The 24,628-nt window shown below is 38.5% G+C and overlaps 1 protein-coding gene across 1 annotated transcript in view; it reads left to right on the forward strand.

The window, feature by feature from the left end:
- Positions 1-630: 630 nt before the first annotated feature.
- Positions 631-24,628, forward strand: part of sphkap (SPHK1 interactor, AKAP domain containing) — a 37,212-nt gene continuing 13,214 nt past the window's right edge. Inside the window, exons 1-5 of the mRNA XM_059331747.1 lie at positions 631-885; positions 3,840-3,942; positions 5,143-5,253; positions 22,763-22,822; positions 23,146-23,289. Coding sequence (XP_059187730.1) covers positions 851-885; positions 3,840-3,942; positions 5,143-5,253; positions 22,763-22,822; positions 23,146-23,289 — 453 coding nt within the window. The 5' untranslated portion in view covers positions 631-850. The remainder of the gene's footprint in view (positions 886-3,839; positions 3,943-5,142; positions 5,254-22,762; positions 22,823-23,145; positions 23,290-24,628) is intronic.

Below are 24,628 nucleotides of genomic sequence, written 5' to 3' on the forward strand. Positions count from 1 at the left end.
ACAGGACAATGTGACATTCACTGTACTGTAATTATCCCAAAGAAGAAGACTCAGAAGGCGTGTGTCTAAGTTTATCCCCTATAGCTTCGTCACACATATAGTGACTACAAGCATGTCTGCTGGTGCTGGAAAATTAGCCCTTGAAGTGTGTTCAGGGATGTCAATTTCTGCTTGTTGAGGGCAAAGGGCAGGTCAACCATAAAATGTGCTGCACTGACCGACCTTGTTGTGTGTTGTCACAAGAGGTGAAGCACCTGCCTGAACAGCACATGCAGCTGAAAGTTGCAATGATGTCTGATAGTGTCAAACCTGGGTCTCATCTTAATAGATTGATAATTTGTTTCTGCTGTGATGGAGATTTCATTATTTGGCCTTTATTAGTTCCCTGTTCAGTGCTGCTTTGAGTGGGAAGTAAGTATGGTTAATTTGGGATCATATTCGGGGAATTGGTAGCACAACAACTTGTACGCGTGCGTCTGCTTTTACACATGCGTCGAAATGCGCGCGCACTGCCCATGTCCATGCCCTTGCCTGCGTCGTGCAGCTCATTACGTTTTGATCCATGCGGGGCTCGCGCGCCTGCACTAGGCACTTGGCGTTGAGGCGCAGGGCAGGCAGAGCTGCTGCTGCTGCTGATATCGCGGGGCTCACTTCTACACAGTGCTCCACTGGCCACGGTGAACCAGTCTGGGATTCCTTCAGTGCTCGTTCGGGGATGCGCATCTGGATTTGAGAGTGTCCCGGGGACAATTACGCGTCGAGGCGCTCCGCTGTACGACTCCTTGTCCCCCTGCCCCCACAGAGGAGATAATCACGTCGGTTGAGGACAGTTGGGGTATTTTTTGACAGAATGGCAGGCGCAGAGTGCCTTCTGAAAACGCCGAGGTAAGACATTGTTTATTTTCCAGGGAATTAAAGAAAAAAACGTCGATGGTCAAAGGCGCATACCCAAACGAGACATACCTGTGTCTGATTCAGTAGTGAACATCTGCTAAATATTGTTTTTGTTGTCGTGTAACTCTAATATTCTCCGACAATATTTCACATATGGATTCGCTGTGATGTTTGTAGTACCTATTTTGTTTGTTAAACGTATATACTTTTTTTTTTTTAATACAAAAGCACTGGGATGGAGTCAGTGTAGTGATTGATGTTTTATTGGATGAAAGCCTAGTGATCTTTTGACTGCGCAAAGTGTGTCACTTTGTGTTTGGAAAAAAAAGCGCACCAAAATGTGATGCAGTAAAGCCGCTTTCACAGTCGACTGTCAGTGTTTGTGCAGTAAACAAGATGTTCAATGACAATGAGGAAAAGTGTGCAGCAGTCATGTTTAAAATAGAAATGCTCACACTTCACTATGTGTTTTTAAATAAGCTCCAGTCCTCAGTTCAGGTTTTCCTTCCAGCTAAAATTCAAGGTTTCTGCAGCCTCCAGGACCTCAACCTGCCACATTGATTATTTTGTGCACTCTTTTTCTTAAAGCAGTGAGATCTGAAGGCTGCCACCAAAAGTTGCCTGCTTGTGCACCACACAAGCTTTCACACGAAATTACAGCAGACCGGGGGCAGGCGTTGAAAGCCAGACATTTCAGGGGTTAATTGTGTCCTCCACACCTAGGCGGATGTGTGCTGGGTACCTGGGGCCCCTGGAGCTCAGGAGCGCAACCTGTCAATCATCACCGTGTCGTGATGGAAAGGTTGTTAAGCTCAAAGATTAGAAAGGAGGTCGTGCGTGACGAATCTTATCGCGCTGGTCTTCAATTTTCTGCAGAAATCACATTTGCATGAACACCACAGACAGACCACTATGTGCTGTCTTTCTTTACAGTGTTTTTAAAAAACTTCAATTTTTTACAGTGTAATTCGCTTCCAATTTCCTGCATGCATCCAACATATTCACTGCAAGATCATTGCCTCTGTGTGTGTGTGTGTGTGTGTGTGTGTGTGTTTTGATGTGTGCCTTGCAGATCCAGCAGCCTATTCAAAGCACATCACATCCACTTATCTCCAGTACATCATCATCTACTTTCTTTCTTTCTTTCTTTCTTTCTTTTTCGTGTCCATCCGGCCATTCACAGTCAACTCTCTTCTCCAGTGACACAATTATTTACATCAGGCATGTACATTAACTGCAAATAGACACAGTTATGTGATCCCTTGGGGCCTTTCAAAATAAAATGCCTTTTAATTTGCTTTGAAATATGTGGATTACAGGAAAAAAACAGCTGCTCCTATTTAAATATGCATCCCCAGCCTCTTTATTTTCCAAATTGATCCTCATTAATGCCATTCCAGATAAGCTTCGATTTGGCTTATCTCAGTGAAAGCATGCACGGAGGATAATGACGCCTTCCTGGGATTTTTGAGTATGCTATGTTGTGTGTAGCCTCGTTGTAGTCTGACAGAAATTCCCATCACTACAGAATCATTCTGTCTTTTGCACCAAATGAAGGTCACATGCTGTGTTCCGCTGTTTGTTCTGCTAAAATCATCGTCACCATTGCTGTCAAAATCAAATTTCATGATTTAGTCTTGGTGGCTGTGAAGTTTGACTGGAGTCTGACCGATATGGGATTTTTGAGACCAATACCGAATTTAAGGATGGAAAAATTAACTGATTTCCAATACAGCGTCCAATATAGTGAATGTTTAAGATGAAATGAGCTTTTCTCATGGGGATTATGCACCAATTTGACACCAATATAACATATGATAATTATGCAAAGGTACTCAGAAGACTGCTTCTTAAACATTTAATTTTATTGAACAATAATTAACATTCTTATACATTTTACATACAACCATTGCCAGAAATGAGAAAACTGAGAAAATCAAGTATAAATGAAGTAAATAACTAAATAAACATAAGTACTGTGTGTTTGTTATCATTGTGTGTTGTGCACCATTTTAAATAAAGAATAAAGAAAATAGCTAAATGAAAAATAGAATACATAGCTAAATAAACATCAGTGTAGGTTCAGTGTCAATTGCTGACCATTTCAATAATACATTTGTAAAAATGAAATAATTAGCTCAGTAAACATCAGCATATGTTTACTATTATCCATTTGTTGACCATTTAAATAAAGAATAAATACATGTAAAATAAATGGCTAAATAATACTGTGTTTTCAGTATCAGGCATTTGCTGCCAATTTAAATAAATAAAAAATAAAATAAGCAGCTACATGATGCCATTTCTAAATCACCCAAGCAACATTTTCTGCATTAAATGTTCTGTAAAAAAGGTTTGAAAATCAGCGCATATAATACAGATAGATACTGTGATAGGCAAATATCATTTGGAAGATAAATATTTGGCTCTATTTTTGACAGTTTATTGCATAGTTGCCTCAAAGCCTGTTGGAAAAAAGCTACAAATTGCTATGAGGGTCCAGCATGCAATGGGCTTCATGGTAGGGAGACTCTATGTCGTACAGAAACTTTTAAGCAGAAGCTACAGTGGCTTCTCATAAATAATAATGTGATAAAAAGGTCTTGACATCTACAGAGCAACACTTCTTTGCACTCCTCAATAGATAATAGGAGGTGTCCCTTTTGTTGGCCATAAACTTGTACATTTTCAGAGGCTGTCCCGGCACTGTAGCCAGGGAACAATGTAAGTGAAGGAATTAAGCATTTGGCTCTGATTATTGACATTATTCTCCTGTCCAACAATAGCTGCCTGCTTAATTCATTGGCTCCGTGCCACATCTGTACAGTATGAACAAATGGGACAGGGAATGGGCTGCTCCCACATGACTGATGCCAGCGAGGTGTTGAGCACTTGATAAGAACTCGCTCTGACAAAGTCAACTCTGTGCCCTTTCTGCCTTGCAGTAACTTCCAGTCGTCTGCCATGTTTGAAGGCTCAGAGGTTGTCGAGGTGGAGGGAGGCAGCACAGAGAGCACCGTGGCCTCGTCCATCAGCGCCTGCAAGAAGGTAAAAAAAAAAGATCCTGTTTCTCTTTCAACTGCTTCTTCTTTTTAGTCTTCTTTTTCTCTGTTCATGTGCCTGTGCACCTGTCCATCATATCTGCCTCCTCGTCAGTTTATCTGCAGTGTGAGAGATTTTCATTTCCTCCTCCGGGGTGCCTGTGACACCCAGGGGTTGTGCAATAAGAGGAGTCGCCAGGCCCTCGGGTCAGCCCAGTAGATTTATCATCCCTCAGTGCCGGAGAGACAGGAGGGGAAATAGCACAGATCAGTGGGCTGAGGTGGGGGCTAGATTGAATTTCCTTTCAAAATGTCTATTTGTGTGTGTCCTTTACTGTGTGTGTGTGTGTGTGTGTGTGTGTGTGTGTGCAGGTGGGCTCACTGGGTCGTCTCTAATTAGCCTACCGCTCATGATCTTAACTGACTTCCACTCGAGTGTCCTGTAGGGACACAAGGTGATGTCTTTCTCATAATTGGGCCCGGGGCTCCGCTGACCCGTGCCAGCAGCCTTTGATACGATCTGTGAAATCAGCTGAGGATACGTCACCTTAACCTGGCCGAGGGCTTGAACAGATGGTCTGTTCCTGAGGGTGCAGGCATGAGGGGGCGTTATTTGTCTCTAAATATACACAGTGAGAACACGCACGTAATATCCGTCATATGTCAAAGTAATTGCGTAATAATTATTTTTTCATTTGTCATTTTATGTGCCGTACAAGGGTGGTGAAAACTGTCATTTTTTTGCATAAGGTCAAACCCTTATCTTTGATCTTTAATCTCACTCTTGCAAATTAGTTAACCTCATAATTAGGTGGTTTTTAAAACAGCAAAATCAATAGTTAATGATCAGTCAGTAGGACAAAGACGCTTGTCTGTCATTGACAAAGGCAGCTCCCTGGCTGTAGGTCTCGTCCTGAAGGCTTCATTAAAACGGCCCTCCAGGGAGGAGGCAATAACTGTCATATATATAGTGTGCAGCGTCTGGTTAGCTGACAGATTGTTGATCCTGTGCAGCGGACACTTGTCATGAAATAAAGGTCCTGGAGAAAGGTCAATTGATCCCCACAACCAGAGAGGGAAACGCAGATGAAAGTGAATGTGTGACTCAGACAGTGTGTGTGCTCCATGTGTGTCTCTGTGCGGTGTGATGTTCAGTGCTGCTCCACCTGAACAAGGTTTTTGTTTTTTTTAAATCTGTGTGCTGCAGGTGCTGTGCAGTAACAGCGTGCTGGACTCGTCCGAGTACTGGCTGCGGAATGAGAAAGCTCTGTGCAGACTGGGCCTTCTGGACGACGACACAGAGGGCAGCTGCACTATGGTGAGTAGCATACTGTGCATGATGAAACACTCGCATCCTTTTGGCAACAAACATGCATCAAGTCATGCGTAGTGTGCTACATGAGGCATGGTTGCAGCCTAAGATGACAGCGAGGTAGCGGTTTGAATTTTAAGACTGAAGTGATGTGACATCTAAAAAAGTGCTCTGTCTTCAGTCGGCTTTCTCTGAGTGGCTTCTGGGTATATGGACATGGTGGAAATGTTTTTGCAGCAGGTTGTTGGTGCTCCCCTGCTGCTGTTGTGTGGACATTTCTTGTTTTTAAGGTTAAATGTGTCACTTCCTTTGTGTTGACAATATGCACATGATGTAGGTGAATAAAGTGCCTGAACCTGCATCACTGCATTGTGCAGTGGTGTAATGTAACTAAGTACATTTACTCTAGTGCTGTACTTAAGTACGTTTTTGAGGCACTTGTACTTTACTTGAGTATTTCCATTTTATGTAACTTTATACTTTTACTCCACTACATTTTGAGGCAAATATTGTACTTTTTACTCCACTACATTTAGCTGCCAGCTTTAGTTACTTTTCAGGTCGGGATTTAACATAAAAAACGTGATAAAATTAAAGTTAGACAAAAATTAGACCTCATAACAGTATTTTAAGTAGTTAAAATGAGCCCTACCTTGAGAAAATAAGAACATTGGTTACATAAATGCATCAATAATAATAATAATAATAATAATAATAATAATAATAATCAAATAATATGTTTAGAATATATAAAACAATCTGAGGCCATTCTGCATAATGAGTACTTTTACTTTTGATGCTTTCAGTACATTTTGATGCCTATACTTTTCTACTTTTTATGTTTTTTAATGCAGGACTTTTACTTGTAGTGGAGTCATTTCAGTGTATGGGAGTAGTACTTTACACTACTGGCGTGATATTGCACACTTTATCTTTTCATTAAAAAATGTTTTAAAATGTAACCACCTTCTGCAGCTTTTGGACAAAGCTGGACAAATTTTCAGGCTTAGAAACTTTGTCTTGTTTTAAGCCCTGTGAGCCACTACTTTTAAGCCTGGTATAATCGTTAAGTGCCTTGCTCATGGGTTTGATGGAAGGGAAATACATAACCGCCTAACATAACCATTCACTCACAAATGAAAATCCATTAACAGTGTTACTTCTGATGCTGTCAGCTGTTGCTGATCTTGCTCCTGTCATCAGAGACATGTTGACACTGTTGCCAGTTCTGTGAATGAAAGGAGGATTTTTTTGTTTTGCAGTCTTGTAAAATGAGTTGGGAAAGTACATTTAGATAATATAATTTCTTACAATCACATTGCTGCTTGCAAGTAATATATACCAGAGGATTGTCTTGGAGTAGATGTTATAAACTATGTAATTTAATTCTGCGGAAAAACTGTCAAAAGCTCAATTTAGTCTCAGCAGGCACTTTATTAAAAGAAGATGGTTTTGGTATCTCAGTTGTGTTGGTTTTCTCACAAATAAAAGACAAACAAAAACTCTAGATGATTTCCATAGTTTGACTCTCTCATTTGATTAAGAGAACTACACTATTGCTGGAATTTATTCCTCTGTCTACTTTTCTTCTGCTTTCTCATACTCTCCGTATAACAGACATGTCAACTCAACTTCACATTCCCCTACAAGGTTAATGCCTCTGATTGAAGTTTGGCAATAGATTGTAAAATAGGCAATAGAATAAAATGTTGTCATCCATTGGTTTATGAACTACAATTCTGAAGCCTCAAGTTTGGAATTTTTTGATGCTGCCATCTTGCTTTTTGGGAAACAAAAGTGACCATATTTTGACGAGAGGGTGCAGCAGGGGAGAGGGATGCTTAGTTACCAGCTAATGCTAGCTAGCTAGCTTGGTGCATCTGCAATCTGTAATAGCCAACTCTTTGGAGTGCCTAAAATATACCTTGATATACTTTATTGTGTATTATACTCGACCATCATTTAAAAAAAAACAAAAAAACATCATGCTGTATTGAAGAAGACTTCAAACTAGCGATTGAGAGCATAAACTAGGAAAATGTTTACTGAGGAAACAAATCAAGTCAAAAGTTTATTTTCTCATAGACTTCTCTACCATTTGCAACCAGTGAAACAGTGAACTGTTCACATTTGTTTGTAACATTTTGAGGCCATTTATAAGCTTCCCTCCACTTCTGTTCAGAGATACAAATCTTAAAATACCATGACAAAATTATAATTGTTATTTCAGCTGACATGGAGGGGAAGACTCTCTCACATCCTGTAATTAGATCCGATGTTTCTCACTCCATTTCTATAACCATTAAGTTGCTATATATATATATATATATATATATAGCTACTTAATGGTTATAGAAATGGAGTGAAAAACATATATATATATATATATATATATATATATAGTTTTGAATCATGGTGTTTTTGAGTTTTTATGAACATTAACACAATTTACCAAAACTTTAAAAGCTTGCAGCATCATTTTCCATTTCCATTATTTAGGTGTTGTCATGTTTCAGAGCAGTTAGTGAGGAATATGCAACATTTTCAAGGCAAGAAGCTGCAAATGACACAACACAGAAGAAGATGAAGAGAAGGGTGATAATTATCTGCATAAAATATATATTCTCCCAAACATTTCTTGCAGAGTTTGACGTTTAGCATGGATATTCTGAACACAGCACATGTTTGGATTACTAAGGACATTGTTGGTTGTTAAGGAAAATGCTGTGGGACTTAACAGAATACATCATCAAAAGAGTAAGTGGAAAAAAAGAGAAAGGCTTTTAGCCGTAGAGGACAAACATGCTTAATCCTCTGTCGCCCAATTCTGATGTGTCACCTTTGATCACTCACTCGTTATAAATTGCAAGCTAAGCATAAATTGCATGCAGGATTTACAGCTGTGAGTGGCTCAAAGGCAGGCTTTTAGTGGAAGGGACAACAGCTGTTTGAGTCATAAAGTGTATCAGTTCAATTTAACAGCAGGCCTATATGAACTGCATCAACACTCTAAATATGTTAACACTGCATCAAGCCCAGGATTTGTTTTATAGGAGATACGATTTATCCTCATAACCCTCTATGGTTCTTATTAAAGATGGTGCCCACAATGCACAATCTGTTCCCTCTAACAACATCTTTATAAATGTAGATTCTGAAAATGAATGACATATTTACCCACGCTTCAGTGATTGCCTAATAATAAATCTGAATTTCATTCCCTGAGGGGTGTAATCAGTTTTTTTTCACCTTTGGCTGCAAAATATCTCCTACACTTCCCTCTTTGCCATTTCTTGACCTTTTTTTTTCCTGAAATTACAGCTCTCGACTCTGAGCAGCACTATCTTTGACCTACACCTGACTGATCAGAGCCTCAGCTTAGCGATCCAGGTTTAATTGCAAGAGCAGTTTTGGGGTCAGTGCCAGGGATCTGGATGAAGCCTGGTCCTTAAGGAAATCTTCCCACGCAGAGATTTCTGAAACAAGTAGTGATAATCTGTATCTCTGCAAACTAAATGATGATTTTTAGCTTTAGGGAAGGCAATCTTTCAAACTGCTAGGGATTGCCATGCAATTTGGTAAACACATTCATAGACCCCCTCTCTACTAACTTTGACAGTTCTTTAACTTTTAATCAGTCAAAATTCCAATTTATCCAATATTTTGTTTAATGGCAAAATCTCTGCAAAACTAATCACCTTCCCATCAGTGAAGGGTTGTGTTCAATGCTAATTTGCAAACTTTGCATGCTGTGTAATGCTGTGCACTATTTAAACAATCTATAGCATGACCCCATGCCCCCTCAACAACTCTATTTTACCTACTTTGCAAATGCAGCATTGTAAACCCGACTTTGTAGCTGTATCTTACTATTTGAGAAATGCGGCCTTTAAAAGGCAGGGAAATAATGCACCATTGACTTTAGACCGTGTTTTTCTTGGTCAGTGGTGCAGTCTATAGCATAGCCTCATGCCCCGTCTACAACTCTATTTGACTTCATATTTGCAAACGCACCACTGAAATTGCAGGAATGTAATGCATCATTGACTTTAGACCGGGTTTTTCTTGGTCAAGGATGCAGTCATAGCATTACAGATCACATTTCATTTTAAGACAAAGACACAAATGGGCACACAGATGCCATAACCATAACAATGTTCTCAAGCCGTATCTTAAAGATATCATTCAAACTTCCTGCAGTTTGTCTTCATCACAAGATTATTAACAAGAGTTACTTTTTAACTTTGCATTCCCTCTGTCGTGAACTGCAGCCAGTCTGTCTTATGCAGAAAAAATGCCAGTTACACACAAAGTGTTTATGTCTGCACCCTTCCCTAAAACTTGTTTGAGAATCATTACCAAGGTAACAGGAATAGCAGTATTTAGCAAAGAGCACCGTTCTCACACACTCATGTCGCACTTCGCAAGTGTGAGCATTGAATGTTCCTGAAAACCCCCAGACACCAGCTGTAATATCTAGGACAAGACGTACACAGAACTCAAACAACTGTGAGTTTATTTTTTTGCCGAATATTTTTCATAACTGATACAGCCCACAGTATTACATATCACATATTCTGATACAAGTCTTTGCAACACTGTATAGTTTAATTCAAGTTTTTGGAAGGCAAATGGTCTGTGCATGACAACATGCGCCACAGACCACCAGACTGTCAACAAAGAAAATGTATGCATGTGCACCATGACTCTTCTCCTCATGCTCACTTTTTACTTGAAGTGCTGTTTGTGACGGCTGCCAACTTGAAAACAAAGACACATGAGATCATCCCTCCTTGTCTCTGCAGAACAGGCCGCTGCCCAAACTCCTACCTGAGTTTGTGATTACGCAGACAGTTTTATCTTCATTGTTCTCTTGCAAAATGTAAAAGCAAAGCAGCTTCATCTTCAGGTTTTGTTTCATTGGGACAATGGTCATTTGTTTTCTTGACTGTGCATGTTTCCTATGAATCAGAGGGAACTTTAATGCGAGCGTGAACAGATGCTCCCCGTCCTCCCACAGCAGTGCTCTCGGACTCTGATGTGACAGATCACTCCTCTGACTCTCAGTTCTCGTTCGGCTTTTTTTCGTGGCCAATCAATCAAATAGGGCCCTACGATGGATGACACTGTGTGAGAAATAAATTCTTCTGTCCTGGCTTGAACTGTACAGGGGGGGGCAGAACAGTGAGGGTGCAGAGAGTGTGTGGGGGGTTTTGGTTAAAGGTTAAAAACAGCGTACTTTGATTTTATTAGAAGCTGACTATAAACCTTGGAATCCACATTAACCCAGATTAGTCCATTAGGATGAGTTTTTTCTAAGAAATGTGTGATTGAGGTTAAAAAGAAACTGTTTACGTATTCAGGAACAGGAGTCCAACATAGTGAGAGCAGAAGGCCAAAAACTGTGAGCTAAATAAAAGATAAAGCTTTGGATTTCCTGCATCTTGCTCTTGTCACCCACCTCTGGCTGCATCATGTCGTCACCTTTGATCACTCACTCATGTTTTAATGCATGAAGTCACAGAGAAGTGTCATGTTGCTGTGATAGTCACACCAAATTTCATCACATCCCTGAGAGAGCATTTTGAGGAGGAATATGGCACCTTATATGTTACTTCAGTGCATCTGATTTGCATTTTCTTTTCATTGATCTGTTTTTTTAGCTTAGGTGACATTTTAAGATTGAGATTTTGTAGTTTTTGTAAGAGTATGCACTGAATGCTTCAAATGCAGAAAATCTGGTTAAGTAAGCCTGCAGTATCCGTCCTCTGGCTATCTGTCTTCCTGCTTGGACTGTGGAGACCCTGCAGGAGAGTGATCCATTCATCACTGGATTCAAACATTTCACACTCAGGCAGTGTGTTGTGTCCTGACCTGTCCCTTCCCGGACCGGAGAGAGGGAGAACTGAATAAATATGCCATCAGCCTCAGCAGGAGCGCTGACTTACAGCAGGATCAAAGCAGGAAGACAAACCTTCCTTCTTTCTTCTTCCTTTTACTTTAGAAACTGTCTGACATTATGAGAAACTGCAGTCTTTTGGTACAGGGTCAAGCTCTTAAAATGTGAACAACTTGCTTATAAGTAGTAGTTCTCATTTAAAGAGCTAGCACACACTACTTAATACAGTCATGGAAAAAATATTAGAACACCCTTTTTCTTCAATTTCTTGTTCATTTTAATGCCTGGTACAACTAAAGGTACATTTGTTTGGAAAAATATAATGATAACCACAAAAATAGCTCATAAGAGTTTAATTGAAGGCCTGATATCTAGACATTTTCTATGGTTTTCTTGATAATAACCAAAATCATTATAAAGAAAAATATGGAAAATGGATAGATATCAGCTCTTAAATTACACTCTTATGAGCTATTTTTGTTGTTATCATTATATTTGTCCAAACAAATGTACCTTTAGTTGTACCAGGCATTAAAATGAACAAGAAATTGAAGAAAACAAGGGGGGGTCTAATCATTTTTCCCATGACTGTATGTATAATTGAAAGCAGATCAAAGTGAATATCTGTTTTTAGCAATAAAGAAATATAACACATTGAGAGTCTGTACATGACTATATAAAGTCGGCAGAGTTGAATTAATCTACTCTGAGATCCTGGGCCCCAATAGGGCAGCTTTAGCTAATGATACAAATTGTATCACTTGAGTTGTATTGTATCATACAATACAACTCAAGTGAGGAGAGAATACTGTTTATCTTGCTCTCTAGCATACTGTGGAGATGTGTCATGTTATGTCTCACAGCTTTGGAGTGGATCAGATACCTTTCTGAAGGTTTCAATATCAAATCCACTCTTTATTGTTATTATTATTGTTATTATTACTTGCTTTATTTAGTATCAAATGAAAGCTTGAACATGCTGCTTTTATCATTTAAAAGTAGAAGTTTAATGAAAATTGGGCCAGTAGTTTTCCCATAACCCTGCTGACAAACAGAAAAAAAAAAACAAGATCTCCAACCTAAACGACAGAATCGACCATTTGTCAATACCACCTATAAGCGTTTGTCAAAATGAGCGTTTCATGGCTTACGGTACTGCAGGCATTCTATAGCACACATGTCATTATACACACGTATGGTTCGCAGTTGTAAAAAAAGGCTGCAGTTTCTGTGAATTAAGGCTACAAAACCACTGACCTAAGTTTAGAGCAAAAAACGCCCTGGTTTAACAGTTTAAAAAGTAAATAAATGTATGTAAATGCCAGAAGTGGAGTAGTTATGAGGGTGACGGGAGCCACGGAAGTTACGTAAAAAGTAATTTATTTTTGTTTTCACACAGGACACAAACTCAGTTCTCCTGGGTGAAAGTCCGCCGTTTGTTCGACCGTACGGTGACGTTTTTGAGGGGAGACCAGTCTGGAAAAACAAACCAACTAACTAACCAACCAGACCAAAACCAAAAACCTTATTGGCAGAAGTGAAAATGTAATCTGAACCCTGACACAAAAAAACACACGCACGCACAGTCTAGACTGAAAAATAGCTCTACAAGGAAGAGGGAAAATGTTTATTTTTGACTTTTGGGGTGAACTGTCCCTTTACAGTCATGCAACATCAACAGGCATGCAGCAGACATTGCGGAGAGTGACAAAATAGTGACTCATGAATGAATGTAGCAAAGTTGTAAATATGCTGATTACTCACAAAACTGATCAATATAGTAAATTAAGAAGTGTTTCTACTACAGATCAGTAAAATGCATAAAATCTTGAGTGTGACATTTAGGGGTGTTTTCTAGGGTACGTCACTGATTTTTCAAAGGTTTTTTAGGGTTTAAGTGGACAAAGTTTCTCTTAAAAAAAAAAAAGGAAAATAACTTATTTTACAATTGTAACTTCAACCAACTGAATGCTATAGACCAGGATATACGGACAGCATACATTTAAGTTTCTCTCTCAAAAAAGTTGATTTCTTGTCAATTTTTTAACAGACTTTTAGTTTGTATGAACTCTCCTCTGCATATAAAACAAACACTGTTTTGTGAAATGTTAATGCTTAGCCTTAAAAACACCGTGAAACATTGTGATGAAAACACATCTTAGCACTTCTCCAAATGTGAAAATCGCACATTAAAATTTATGCATTTCAACAACACAGAAGCTACTCTGCACCGACCACTTTCCATCCATTTTCATCATAGTCCTGTAGTGTTTTGTTGTTCTCTTTCATGAACCTATTAACACGTTTCTGTCCATATTTACGGTATATATTTATGATCCTTTGGTGAATGAATACATTAGCCGACCCACAGGAATGTATATATTCCCCAGAGATACTATACAGTATATCCCCTGTTATTACCATTTTTCATAACATATCCATATTATTCCTTTCATGAGAAGAACCAGAGCAGCATCGGCTTCTTGATGTTCTCTTTAGCCCGGGGCTCGGAGCTGAGCAACTCTGTGTGTTTGTGTGTGTGTGTGTGTGTGTGTGTGTGTGTGTTCAATACTCATAGCACTGCATATATCTTGTTTCTGTCAGCAGTTGAAAGGCACAGACGTTGATAAAATACACACTGTTTTCACATCTGTCTACAAAGATGGTCCAATTTTTTTTACATTTAGGTCACTACTTGAAGCAAATGATCAGATAAATAGTAGGGCTGGGCGATATATCCATATAAAAGATATATCGATATATTTTTTAATGTGATATGGAATTAGACCATATCGCATATATAGAAGTAGTTAAAAAAATTTTCTTTATGTGTTTAAAAAAGCTGCCCTTACTAGGTTTGTAATATTTAGTTATTTTGTAATATTTGTTATTATTTTCTAATATAAATATATTAATTTAATGAAAATGTAAAATCCAATAAACAGATTGTTAAAATATATATATATTAATTTAATAAAAAAGATTGGCCTATTTTATTTCATAGGCTACTTTTATTTAAGTAAGATATATTTTTTTATTTAAATTTGCACTTTATGGAGCTTTGATTTAAAAAAGCTACTCCTATTGTTATACAGTATTTATGTTCTTCTAAATAAACGGTTTCAATAAAACTACTTATGACATGTCATATTTGGCTGAACTTTGACTGAACATTTGCTCTCCCTTTGCAATAAAAAATATTGGGATGTATATCGTTTATCAATATTCAGCCTAAATATATCAGGATCTGACTTTTGGTCCATATTGCCCAGCCCTAATAAATAGGCACAGTCGGAGGTAAAATGCCTGGACAACCGCATGTGATTTCATCATGGCAGCTCCTGTTATGCTTCATGACCAGATGATGCATTTCAGCAGCATGTACTGGAATGTATTAACATAAAATGAGGCTCTTCGTTGTCAGCCATTTGTGACATCATCAGCATGTTGTCTGGTCTCTACACCAGCATTGTGCAGCTTGTGGGTCGCATCACAAAATTAATATGGCAGAGTCAGTGAGCCTTAATGTTGTTTACCCCCCAAACTTAATTTGAATCACATTAAACTTAAAAATGGATTATAATTAGAGTTGCCAGCCTCTGAGATAAGTCAAAACACTTTACAATAGAGGGAAGTTTTTGGTTTCGTGACCTGAAAGTGAGAATTAACTAGTTTTGTTGTAGCAGCATTAGGGGCATTGTCAATGCAGCTTAAAGGGGCTGTGGGGACTGGCAGTTTATCTAATATTCGTCACCTAATTCTTTCAAGCAGCCTGATTTTACTGGCGATTTTTGAAGAAAGACTACACATAAAACAAGCATGCAGTATATTAAGGTCTAAATCTGAAGTATTACAAAAAGTATTGTTTCAAGTCATGAAAAATAGTTTTTTTTTTTTAAAAAGAGCCACAGTTAAAGAAAAAAAAGGAAAAAAGGGAGACAGAAGGACCGAGAGCAGCAGCTGTGTGTGGGAGGATCAGAGCAGGGAGCAGAGAGGGAGGGCTGCTGAGGAGGAATCAAGCTTTGATTGACAAAAGAGACTGAAATGTTTGTAATGGTTTGCTGTATTGACCACGTCTGTGCAAATAGTGTTGTATTGAAACTGTGGCTAAGTATCTGCATAAGCTCCAGTTGTAGGTGGTTGTGTTTGTGTAGTAAAGAGATAAATCTGCCTGCCTGACAGTTTTGTATATCCAAGGAAAAATGGGATTTTATGCATAAATAAGTTGGGGACAATTGAACCCTGTGTGTGCTTCTGCATTGTTAGAGTCTCCAACAGACACACACACACACACACACACACACATACACTGTGTTCCTCCAACAATAACCCAGCATGCTGTAGCTAAATTTTGGCTGTTATATTTGACGATCAACACCTCTACCAACTGAATAGAAAACATTTTTTCCTGAAGTTAAAAGGAAAATGTTTCAAGCTCATCCAGTCTGCCGTGCTAGGATTCATCTGTAGTGAGTTCCTGCATCAATATTGAATGACACACAGTAAGAAATCAAGTAGTCATTCCGTTACATGTGTACAGTATTAAAATATAATGCAATAGAAGAGAGGAACATTGGTGTTTAATCGGTAAACTAACTTTCAATGGAGGTCTTTTTTTTTTTGCTGATTTTCAATTAGGGGTGGGCGATATGCCCTGAAAATAATATCACAATATTTCAGGGTATTTTTGCAGTAACGATATTCTTGGCGATATGACAAAATACTGAAATATATATTGAAAATGTGATTTTCGTAAATAAAATAAAATACACCATAAATCTAAATAGTTGTGTCAAGTGCAAATCTCAAAAGTTGCAAAATACAAAAAATGTATTCTTCCGGTTCAACTCAGGCCTGCGGCTCTTCTGTGTGGAGTTTGCATGTTCTCCCCATGTCAGCGTGGGTTCTCTCCGGCTTCCTCCCACAGTCCAAAAACTCAAAATTGCCGGTAGGAGTGAATGAGAGTGTGAATGGTTGTCTGTCTCTATGTGTCAGCCCTGTGATAGTCTGTACCCAACCTCTCGCCCAATGTCAGCGACCCAGATTCAGATCAGCAGTAGAATATAATGGATGGGAAAAAACTTCCTCCATCTCCGTTAAATTCAAGTTTAATGACTAATCTGGGGTGGTCATGGCTCAGGAGGTATGAGTCATCTTTGGATCCCCCGCTCCTCCAGAGAAAATGGCGGTGTGACCTTGAGCAAGACACTGAAACTGAACTTGAGCAGGTTGGCATCTTGTATGAATGTCTGGCACAAGTTGTATTGTAAAGCACTTTGAGCCTACAGTGAACTGGATATATAACATAAATAAATACAGTCCAAATGCTGTCTATACTAATTCCAAGGTCAAGAATGAAGTTTCAAATTTAAACAAAACCAGCAATAACATTGAAAGGACAAAACTGGAGCTTTTATTCAGGACGCCTTTGGTATTACCTTGCAGACATTTTACTGAAGGTGACACTAAACATTTACTTTTCTTCTGAAGCTAGGTGCCCCCCAGGTGGCCTCCACATTTCCCTCCTGTAAGGCTTATTGTTACTGACCAGTTTGCCTGTAGCAATCTATTAGCACAGGTGGCCAGAGTCACCCTGAGTTTTACTTTGGTTGGCTTGAGCACAGCTGTAGAGTTTCATGGGTCGGTGAAGCAAGAAGATGTATAGAGACACCCGGATCTCTGCTGCAACCAGAGCGCTGCATATTGCACTGCTTATTATATTGTTATATGTGATATATAGTACATATTCAGTCGCAATATGAGGATATTTGACCACAATCCCTACTTTTCAATAACAGTAGATCACTGAATTACTCTAATGTGAAAGGGGGAGCTTGTAATGATGTACCATGGTGTGATTTCCAGGTGCAGCTGGCATCTCTTTCAGCAACAAAGCACAAAAAAAAAACATTTGGTACCTGCTCAGCATCACACAGCAAACGGACAAAGTTAGCGACTAGTTGGTGAACACAGCGGAACATAATATACACTGTAAAAAAAAGATAAACAATAGCTACTCAATAAAATTGAGGCAACAGATTGCAGGCAATATTATTAATTAAATCTAACTACATTACAAGTTGAGTTAATAATAACTTAACAGGAAGTGCCTGTCAATTAAAAAGGGACTAATTCTATTGTTTTGGATTCATTCAAAATTCAACATTTTTATATTAAAGTTACTTAAACAACTGCCTCAAAATCAAGGATGCATTTATATTTAATACATTTTATCAAATATATTAAGTAAAATGAAATGACTATAGAATAATTTATTACAGTCTAGAAGAAAAAAAGCCAGATATTTCTCTCAGAAGTTGGTGGAGAATAGGTCATCATCTGCACTCACTACTGAAAAGCCCTTAGATCCTAAAAACACTTAAGTCCTAACAGGACTCAACTTAGTCCATGCTACTTATTCTTGCTTATTCTTGTGTTGTTTCCTGACTTCATCCTAGCTTGTGTTGTATTATCTCTCAAATTTACGTTGCTTTGGATAAGCATCTGCTAAATGACATTGTGGATTGTCGATTTTTTTTCATGCTGAATGACTTGTTTTCAAGACGTGCAAGCACAAGATTTAAAATGGTGCTTTAGCAGGAATCTTGATCGCTAAAGAGTTTACTCAATTAATCGACAAAATTGTGTTAGTTAACTTAGGATTGTTTAAACTGAGGACAATCTTAGTGGAGACCAAATGCAAAGTTCAACCAAGAGTGAAATATTGATCATAAATGTATCAGATGGCCCGAAACACAGCTCCAAATAAATAATAATATGCTCTGTATGTGCTGCAGGTTGTTTCTGGTGCCCCTATATGGTCAAACAATCAGTTATTGCAGGTTTCTCTCTGGGTAGGGATATGGCTGCGAATCAGGTTAGGGTTAGACCCCCCAAAATTTAAGGTTCAAAGCTTATAGAGGATGAACTATAACAAAGTACATGTATGAGACTTAATTTGAAAGGTAACATCTTGTAGTTTCTCTAGTTTCTGAAAATGTGCCGTTTGCATGTGGCTAAAAAATAAAAACACCTACCAGTCAGTGATGAGACAGCACTACTTCTCCTAACAGTGCAATAACTGCCTATCAGTCTCACCTGAAGCACTATTCAGACTGTCACGGTATCAATTTATCAACTTTTACTTTCACCCTCTCTGTCTCTTTATTTGTTTTTCTTTCACCCCTTTTTTGTTTCTCAGCTGTTGTGTATGTGGTCAGTCCTTCAGAGACAGGATGACGCACAGCACGTGTTGTCTAGTATGTCTGTGAAAAACTGATAGAATCAGAGCGTGTCCCTGGGCCCGTCTCACACATGGACACAGAGATGACTAGACGGTCCTCCGCATCCCAAATTTAGAACAACTGCCTCTCGGCTCTTACCGTCTGATGGGGTTAAATTGCTTCAAACCTCCTCAAGGTCAAAATCGTGGATCATTCGCTTCGCTTTTCCCCATACTGTGTGTCATCTGCAGGCAATGTGTTGGCAGGCAGGGGAAGGTGTCTTTGCCACCTTTCCAGGATGATTTCCAATATTGGTGCAAGTGAATGCTGCTGAGATGCTGCTGACCAAGAGTACCAAACCTCTTATCTGTAGTTTGAGGTATGGATAGATATTGAAAGCTGAGTTAGCTGTGTGTGTGTGTGTGTGTGTGTGTGTGTGTGTGTGTGTGTGTGTGTGTGTGTGTGTGTGCGTCAATTATAATGGAACTAGATTGCATTAAATATATTCAAAATTAAAACTTAGGGGTGTATATGAGGTATACTAGGTGATATAATGAATAAATTAATTAATCTTAAACATCAACAGTAGCAGTAATACGGTTAAAAACTTTTACTTGAAACTTTTCTCAAAATTTGAACGAATGTATCGTTTCATGGTGCCACCTGCTGTTCAGAAATGCTTCATTTGTGTTGCTAGGTGGCCTAGAAATGGTGGTCCTCAGTTTGTGAGTCGTTTTACTTGGTCCTTACTAGGCAAGTACAGGAATGTGTGTGTGTGTGTGTGTGTGTGTGTGTGTGTGTGTGTGTGTGTGTGTGTTTTCTTGTACTTCTTACATAGTGAGGACCGGAACATGTTTTTAACCAACAGAGTGAGGACATTTTTGTGAAGTGAGGACATTTAGGCTGGTCCTCGATTCTTTAAAGGCTTTTTAAGGTTACAATTAGGTTTATGTTTGGGTTGGGTATTTAGTTGTGATGGTGAAGTTTAGGTTAAGGCTTAGGGTAAAGGGCTAGGTAATTCACTATTCCAATGAGGGCCCTCACAAAGATAGAAGTAGGCCGGTCAGAATTGAATATTAATTAGTATTAATACGTGATTCGTTTACGACTTTGATTTTTTTTTTTACAATACAATACAATACAATAACAATCTCCACACACAAACACGATAGATGGTGAATTAACAGTGTTATGAGTGTGTGTTTAATCTGGCATTGTATCTAATCCAACAACCAGCATATATTTGAGTGAGAAACAGATCTAAAATTCTACAATTCTACAATATAATTTAGCCGACACTTTATCCAGAGCAGCGTACAATTGAGAGGGTTCTTCTTGTTCCCTGCTGCCACTGAAATAGAGCATCAGACAGAGGCTGGGAGTGAGTTGAGTGACATAATCCAAAATAAAGTTCCTCTTTATCGATTAAATGAATGTTGAATTTATCATGTTGTGGATTCATGCAACAAATATCAATAGCAGGAGTTGATCGTCTTGAGTACCATAGACAAGTTTACGAACATCACTGTAAACAACAAGCGTATCCGTATGAAATACTTCCTGTCGCTAAACAATTGTAGCTTTCAAAATAAGAGCACATTGAAGTGTTTACGGAATATACCACAAAATTTAAAAGAACACTCTCAAAATATATTTTTCATATATAAATATAAAATATATTTTAAGGTCAGTGTGTGTATGATAAAAGCCCTGGTTACAGCAAAAATGAAAGTGCAGAATTACTGAAAACAGAATTCAAGGGCCATATATTTTATCAACCTAGGGGCAGCAAGTAGCAAAATCAAGCCATTGTCTCTGGCTTCGGTAATAAATTCATAACCTGTGTGTATGCTGACATTTAACAGCTATTTTGACAGAAAGATCCTCATCACGCTCACTAAACTGATCTGAACCACAGACAAGAAAATGAACAAACTGTTCACTTTTCTACTCACTGTCCCCCAGTGAGTAGATTGCTGTTATTTTCATGGAATTGTAACAAAGGAGCTCTTGATATTCAGACAAATGTTACAGGTGACACATGCAGTCCATGAAGGGCAGAGGAGACACGAATACATTTTGATCAGGCAGAGACAGGAACACCTTTTAAAATATTCTGTCATTGTCAGCTGTCATTTTTTATACTTGGCTGACTCCATTTTCAAGCTGCAATTTTCATCACATTAGACTTAATAGTTTGGAAAATATCATGTTTGACTAGAGGATACCAGATCGGAGGTGAGTGGGGAAATTAGTCTTTTTTTCTGAATGTGACGCATTCCAACTTAACAGCTGAAGGACATTTGATCTGGCATTGCAAATCTTTTTTGTTGTTCCTGGTTGTTGCTACGAGTGTGTGTGTGTGTGTGTGTGTAAGAAAAGATTGAACATATCTGTTTGTTTTTAAGATGACTGCTCTTATTTTGAAGCCCTTTGTGAAACCTTTTTCTTAAATACTGGCGGGTTTTGCACCTCCTTAATAGCAAGAGGCAATTTATTCCACTCCGTAGCACCAGTATATATTTATATACGTCTAAAAAAAACCTTTACCCATTCTATCCTATTCCTTGACATGACTTTCTGGAGATGAATCTTGTTGAATACAACACAGATAAATGAAAAATGTGAAAAACATGGGATATCTCACTCGAGCTGAGGCTGTTTCGAAGCCTATAACTTGATGAATCTAGCGCACCTCAGGTAGTTCAAGGGAAATGATTTCAAACACAGATCTGTGTTCAGATGTGATTATTTCAGAGTATATATATATATTTTTTGCAGGTCTAGAGAGATGAGAAAAGGGGGAAGATAGCAGCAGGCAGAGCGGATATGGAGATGGCAGCAGGATCCCACCTGTGCGTGTTTGCACTGAAAAGCTTTAGACTGCCTCAGGTTTGATTAGCAATGACAAGCATGGCAGCATTTAGTTAGACATATATAGAAATATATGCGTTTGTGACTGACTGGGACTGAAACATGTCACTTCTCCCAAAGCATATTTGCATGCAGAGTATGGGTGCTCAAGTGGGAACTAACCCCCCCCTCTCACAAATGCTGTTGGTGACGTGCTTTATCCATTTAGCCACACACGACTAACTTGGCCCTGCCAACTTAGATCAGAGGCTGTGTGAGCTGTAGAATCAAACAGCAGCCGGCGGACAGTCCCAGACTCCCAGCACTGACATGAGGGCTCCATCACACACCATTAAACCTGCAGCCAGAGGCGAAGGTGGGTGAGATGGGAAGGAAGCAGAGGGTGTGACAGAGGCACAGTGAAGGAGTGGAGACAGTGGAAGGAAAAAGTGGAAGAAAAAAAGAGACAGAGACCAGGAAAAAAATCCCTGCTGATGTACATTTGCTGCTGGCAGCCACTGAGAGCCAGGAAAGTCTTCTTATGCTTCCTATACATCAGAAGACTTTGAAAATATTTGGAAAAGACTCCCCGAAAACTACCAGCTCACACCTGCTCACATCTAAAAACAAGTGTTAAAATTTTTTAGTCCCAGCCTAGTCTCAGACTGAGGTTTTAGACAGACTGTGAATCTTGCAGGGTCACTATTTACAAGACTACAACTAGATTCTTTTAGCATTTTTTTCCTACCATGCTATTCTTTTCTCATCATGCTCTTAGTAAAAACTTACAAAATGGAGGAGGAGCAGCTTTTGGCTCCAGCTGCTCTAGTGTGTGCAGTGGTTTGATTTGAAAAAAAAAACAACAACAACAAAAAGAAGAGGAGAAGACGCCACAAAATGCCCCTCACAAAGCTGAGAAAGGGTTTCTGTGTTTTGTTTTGTTTAATTGAATAATTATATTTATCAGCTCTATCAACTTTCATAAAGTTAATCATACATTAATCATCAATCATCGATTATTTATTACTTAATCATGTATACATTTATTTATACATTTTAACTGGATCTCCTTACTGTTCTCTTTACTAAGAAACAGCGCCCCTAAAAATCCCGCTTGTGGCCGTAAATATATGACATCACTATATTTTTATTTAGGACTGAGCTTACTAGCATTATTGTGGTGTTACTTTTTCCTCTCAAAGTGGTTTTACTGCCCGGTCTGGAACCAGTGACCTTTCCTCTGCTCATCTATTGGTTGTTGATTGCGTTGGGTCACTGCGACTAAACCCAAGACTAGGAAAAGACTGATATGAAACAGTACAGATTACTACCTTAATGAGAGACAATGGTTGTTCAGAACTGACAGACAGCTGCTGTCGAGTAAAGCTATCACTCTGTTTGGTTTGTAGGATTTGTGCTGTGTGAAAGACAATGCAGAAACTTTTCCTCTCGCATTTGACACTGGGCTTGGGTAGTACAATCTTCCCGCTCCTGCCGTCACTCTGATGCCTTTTCCTATTTATTTTTTTGTCTCTCTCAGATCTGTTTCGTAAATCTGGACCCTCAGAAAACAGACTATCGTGATGACAAAAGCATCAAGGTGAGCAGAATCCTTCTCGTCTACTTCTCGTCCCCCAGGATTTTTCTATTTCACATGTAAATATTGGCTCAGTTGCCATGGATTCGAAATCATTACCTAGAATTAGCAGGTTGATTTGTTTAGATAATATGCAAATTTCACAGCCTTTTGCAGCTGGTGATGACAGCATATCCAATGGTTCAAGATGCCTCACAGGAAGTATTTTATAATTATGTGTCTGTGGGTTGGAACCACAGAGAGTGCATTATGTTCAGTTTTGAAGTGGCTTCAAGAAAAGCTTCTTTTTTTAATTATTTATCATGTGGCATTGTCTCTGTGCTCAGCAGAAATTGGCATCGGTGTCTCCAGACCTGCCAAAGCTCGTTGAATTGCTGACTGTCCACCAGCCGAAAGAAAATGAGATCCTACTGCTCGGTGGCCTAGAAGCCTCAGACACTTGCCAAACACACACACTCCCCCCCTCTCAGGTGAGTTTGTGTAGATTTTCTTCAAATCCTTCCAAGTATTTTTTTCGGGGGAGCGAGGCAAACTGTTCCTTTGTACCAGAGTTTTGTGTGATTAGATTTTTGTGCTCGGAAAAATCCACTGGAGGAAACTCATTCATTTTATCTAGTAATTTTCTCCCATTCACTCCAATAAAAACACCTCATCTTCTGCAGCAATGAAACACGTGTTAAACAATAAATAAACAACCATGGATGATTTTTTTTTACTGCTGTTTAAAGTTTCAAGCACATAAACTACTGTATAGCTGCAAAGTAATATCCTTCTCTGTTTTTATTGGTATTAATCTTTAAATGCAATGTTCCCTTACAGCCACTGACCTCCTCATAGACTTATTGAAGCTAGCCAAATACACCATTGTATAAAACCACTGCTAGAATCAATACACGGCCCGAGGAGCCTGCACAGACTATTAAACTTGCATGAGCAGATCCAATGAGTTAATAGTGTATTGAAGAAAAGGAAGAAAAACTAGCAACGTTAACTTAGTCTGGAGGTTGAAGATGTTTATAATATATCTCATATTTGGTGACCTAATGTGACTGTTTGCTTCTTCTTGTGTGCAGTGGTTGAAGTACATTTACTCAAGTACTGTACTTAAGTACAGTTTTACTTTAGTTGAGTATTTCCACATTTGTTACTTTATACTTCAGTACAATTTAAAGGCAATTATTGTACTTTTTACTCCACTACATTTAGCTGACAGCTTTAGTTACTTTTCAGGTTGAGATGTAACATAAAACAATGATACATTTTAAGTGATTAGAATTTTTTGTTTATTTAAGCACATATCAGTATATTAAGTAGTTGAAAAGAGCCCTACCTTGAGAAAATGTTAACGTTGCTTATTTAAATGTATCAATGATAATATATATTTAAGTTAAAGTTTTAAAGTGTTTACGTATGTTTATAAATTAAACCACATAAAGTATATTAAATTGTTAAAATGAGCCCTACATTGACAGCAGTAAAACGCTGCTTACATAAATGCACCAATAAAAATAATACAATAATGTATTTAGAGTATATAAAACAATCTGAGTGGGTCATTTTACATAACAAGTTCTTTTACTTTAATATTTTAAGTACATTCTGTTGCTGATACTTTTGTATTTTTATTTCAATAAGTTTTGAATGCAGGACTTTTACTTGTAGTGGAGCAATTTCACAGTGTGGTATTAGTACTTTTATTTAAGTAAGAGATCTGAATACTTCTTCCACCACTGTCTGTGTGTGCATGCATGATGTGTGTGTATTTATGTGTCTCTTTGCGATCGAGCATAATAGTTCTCTTTACATGCT

Source organism: Centropristis striata, chromosome 4 (assembly GCF_030273125.1).
Source record: "Centropristis striata isolate RG_2023a ecotype Rhode Island chromosome 4, C.striata_1.0, whole genome shotgun sequence".
In the NCBI taxonomy this organism is placed as follows: Eukaryota; Metazoa; Chordata; class Actinopteri; order Perciformes; family Serranidae; genus Centropristis; species Centropristis striata.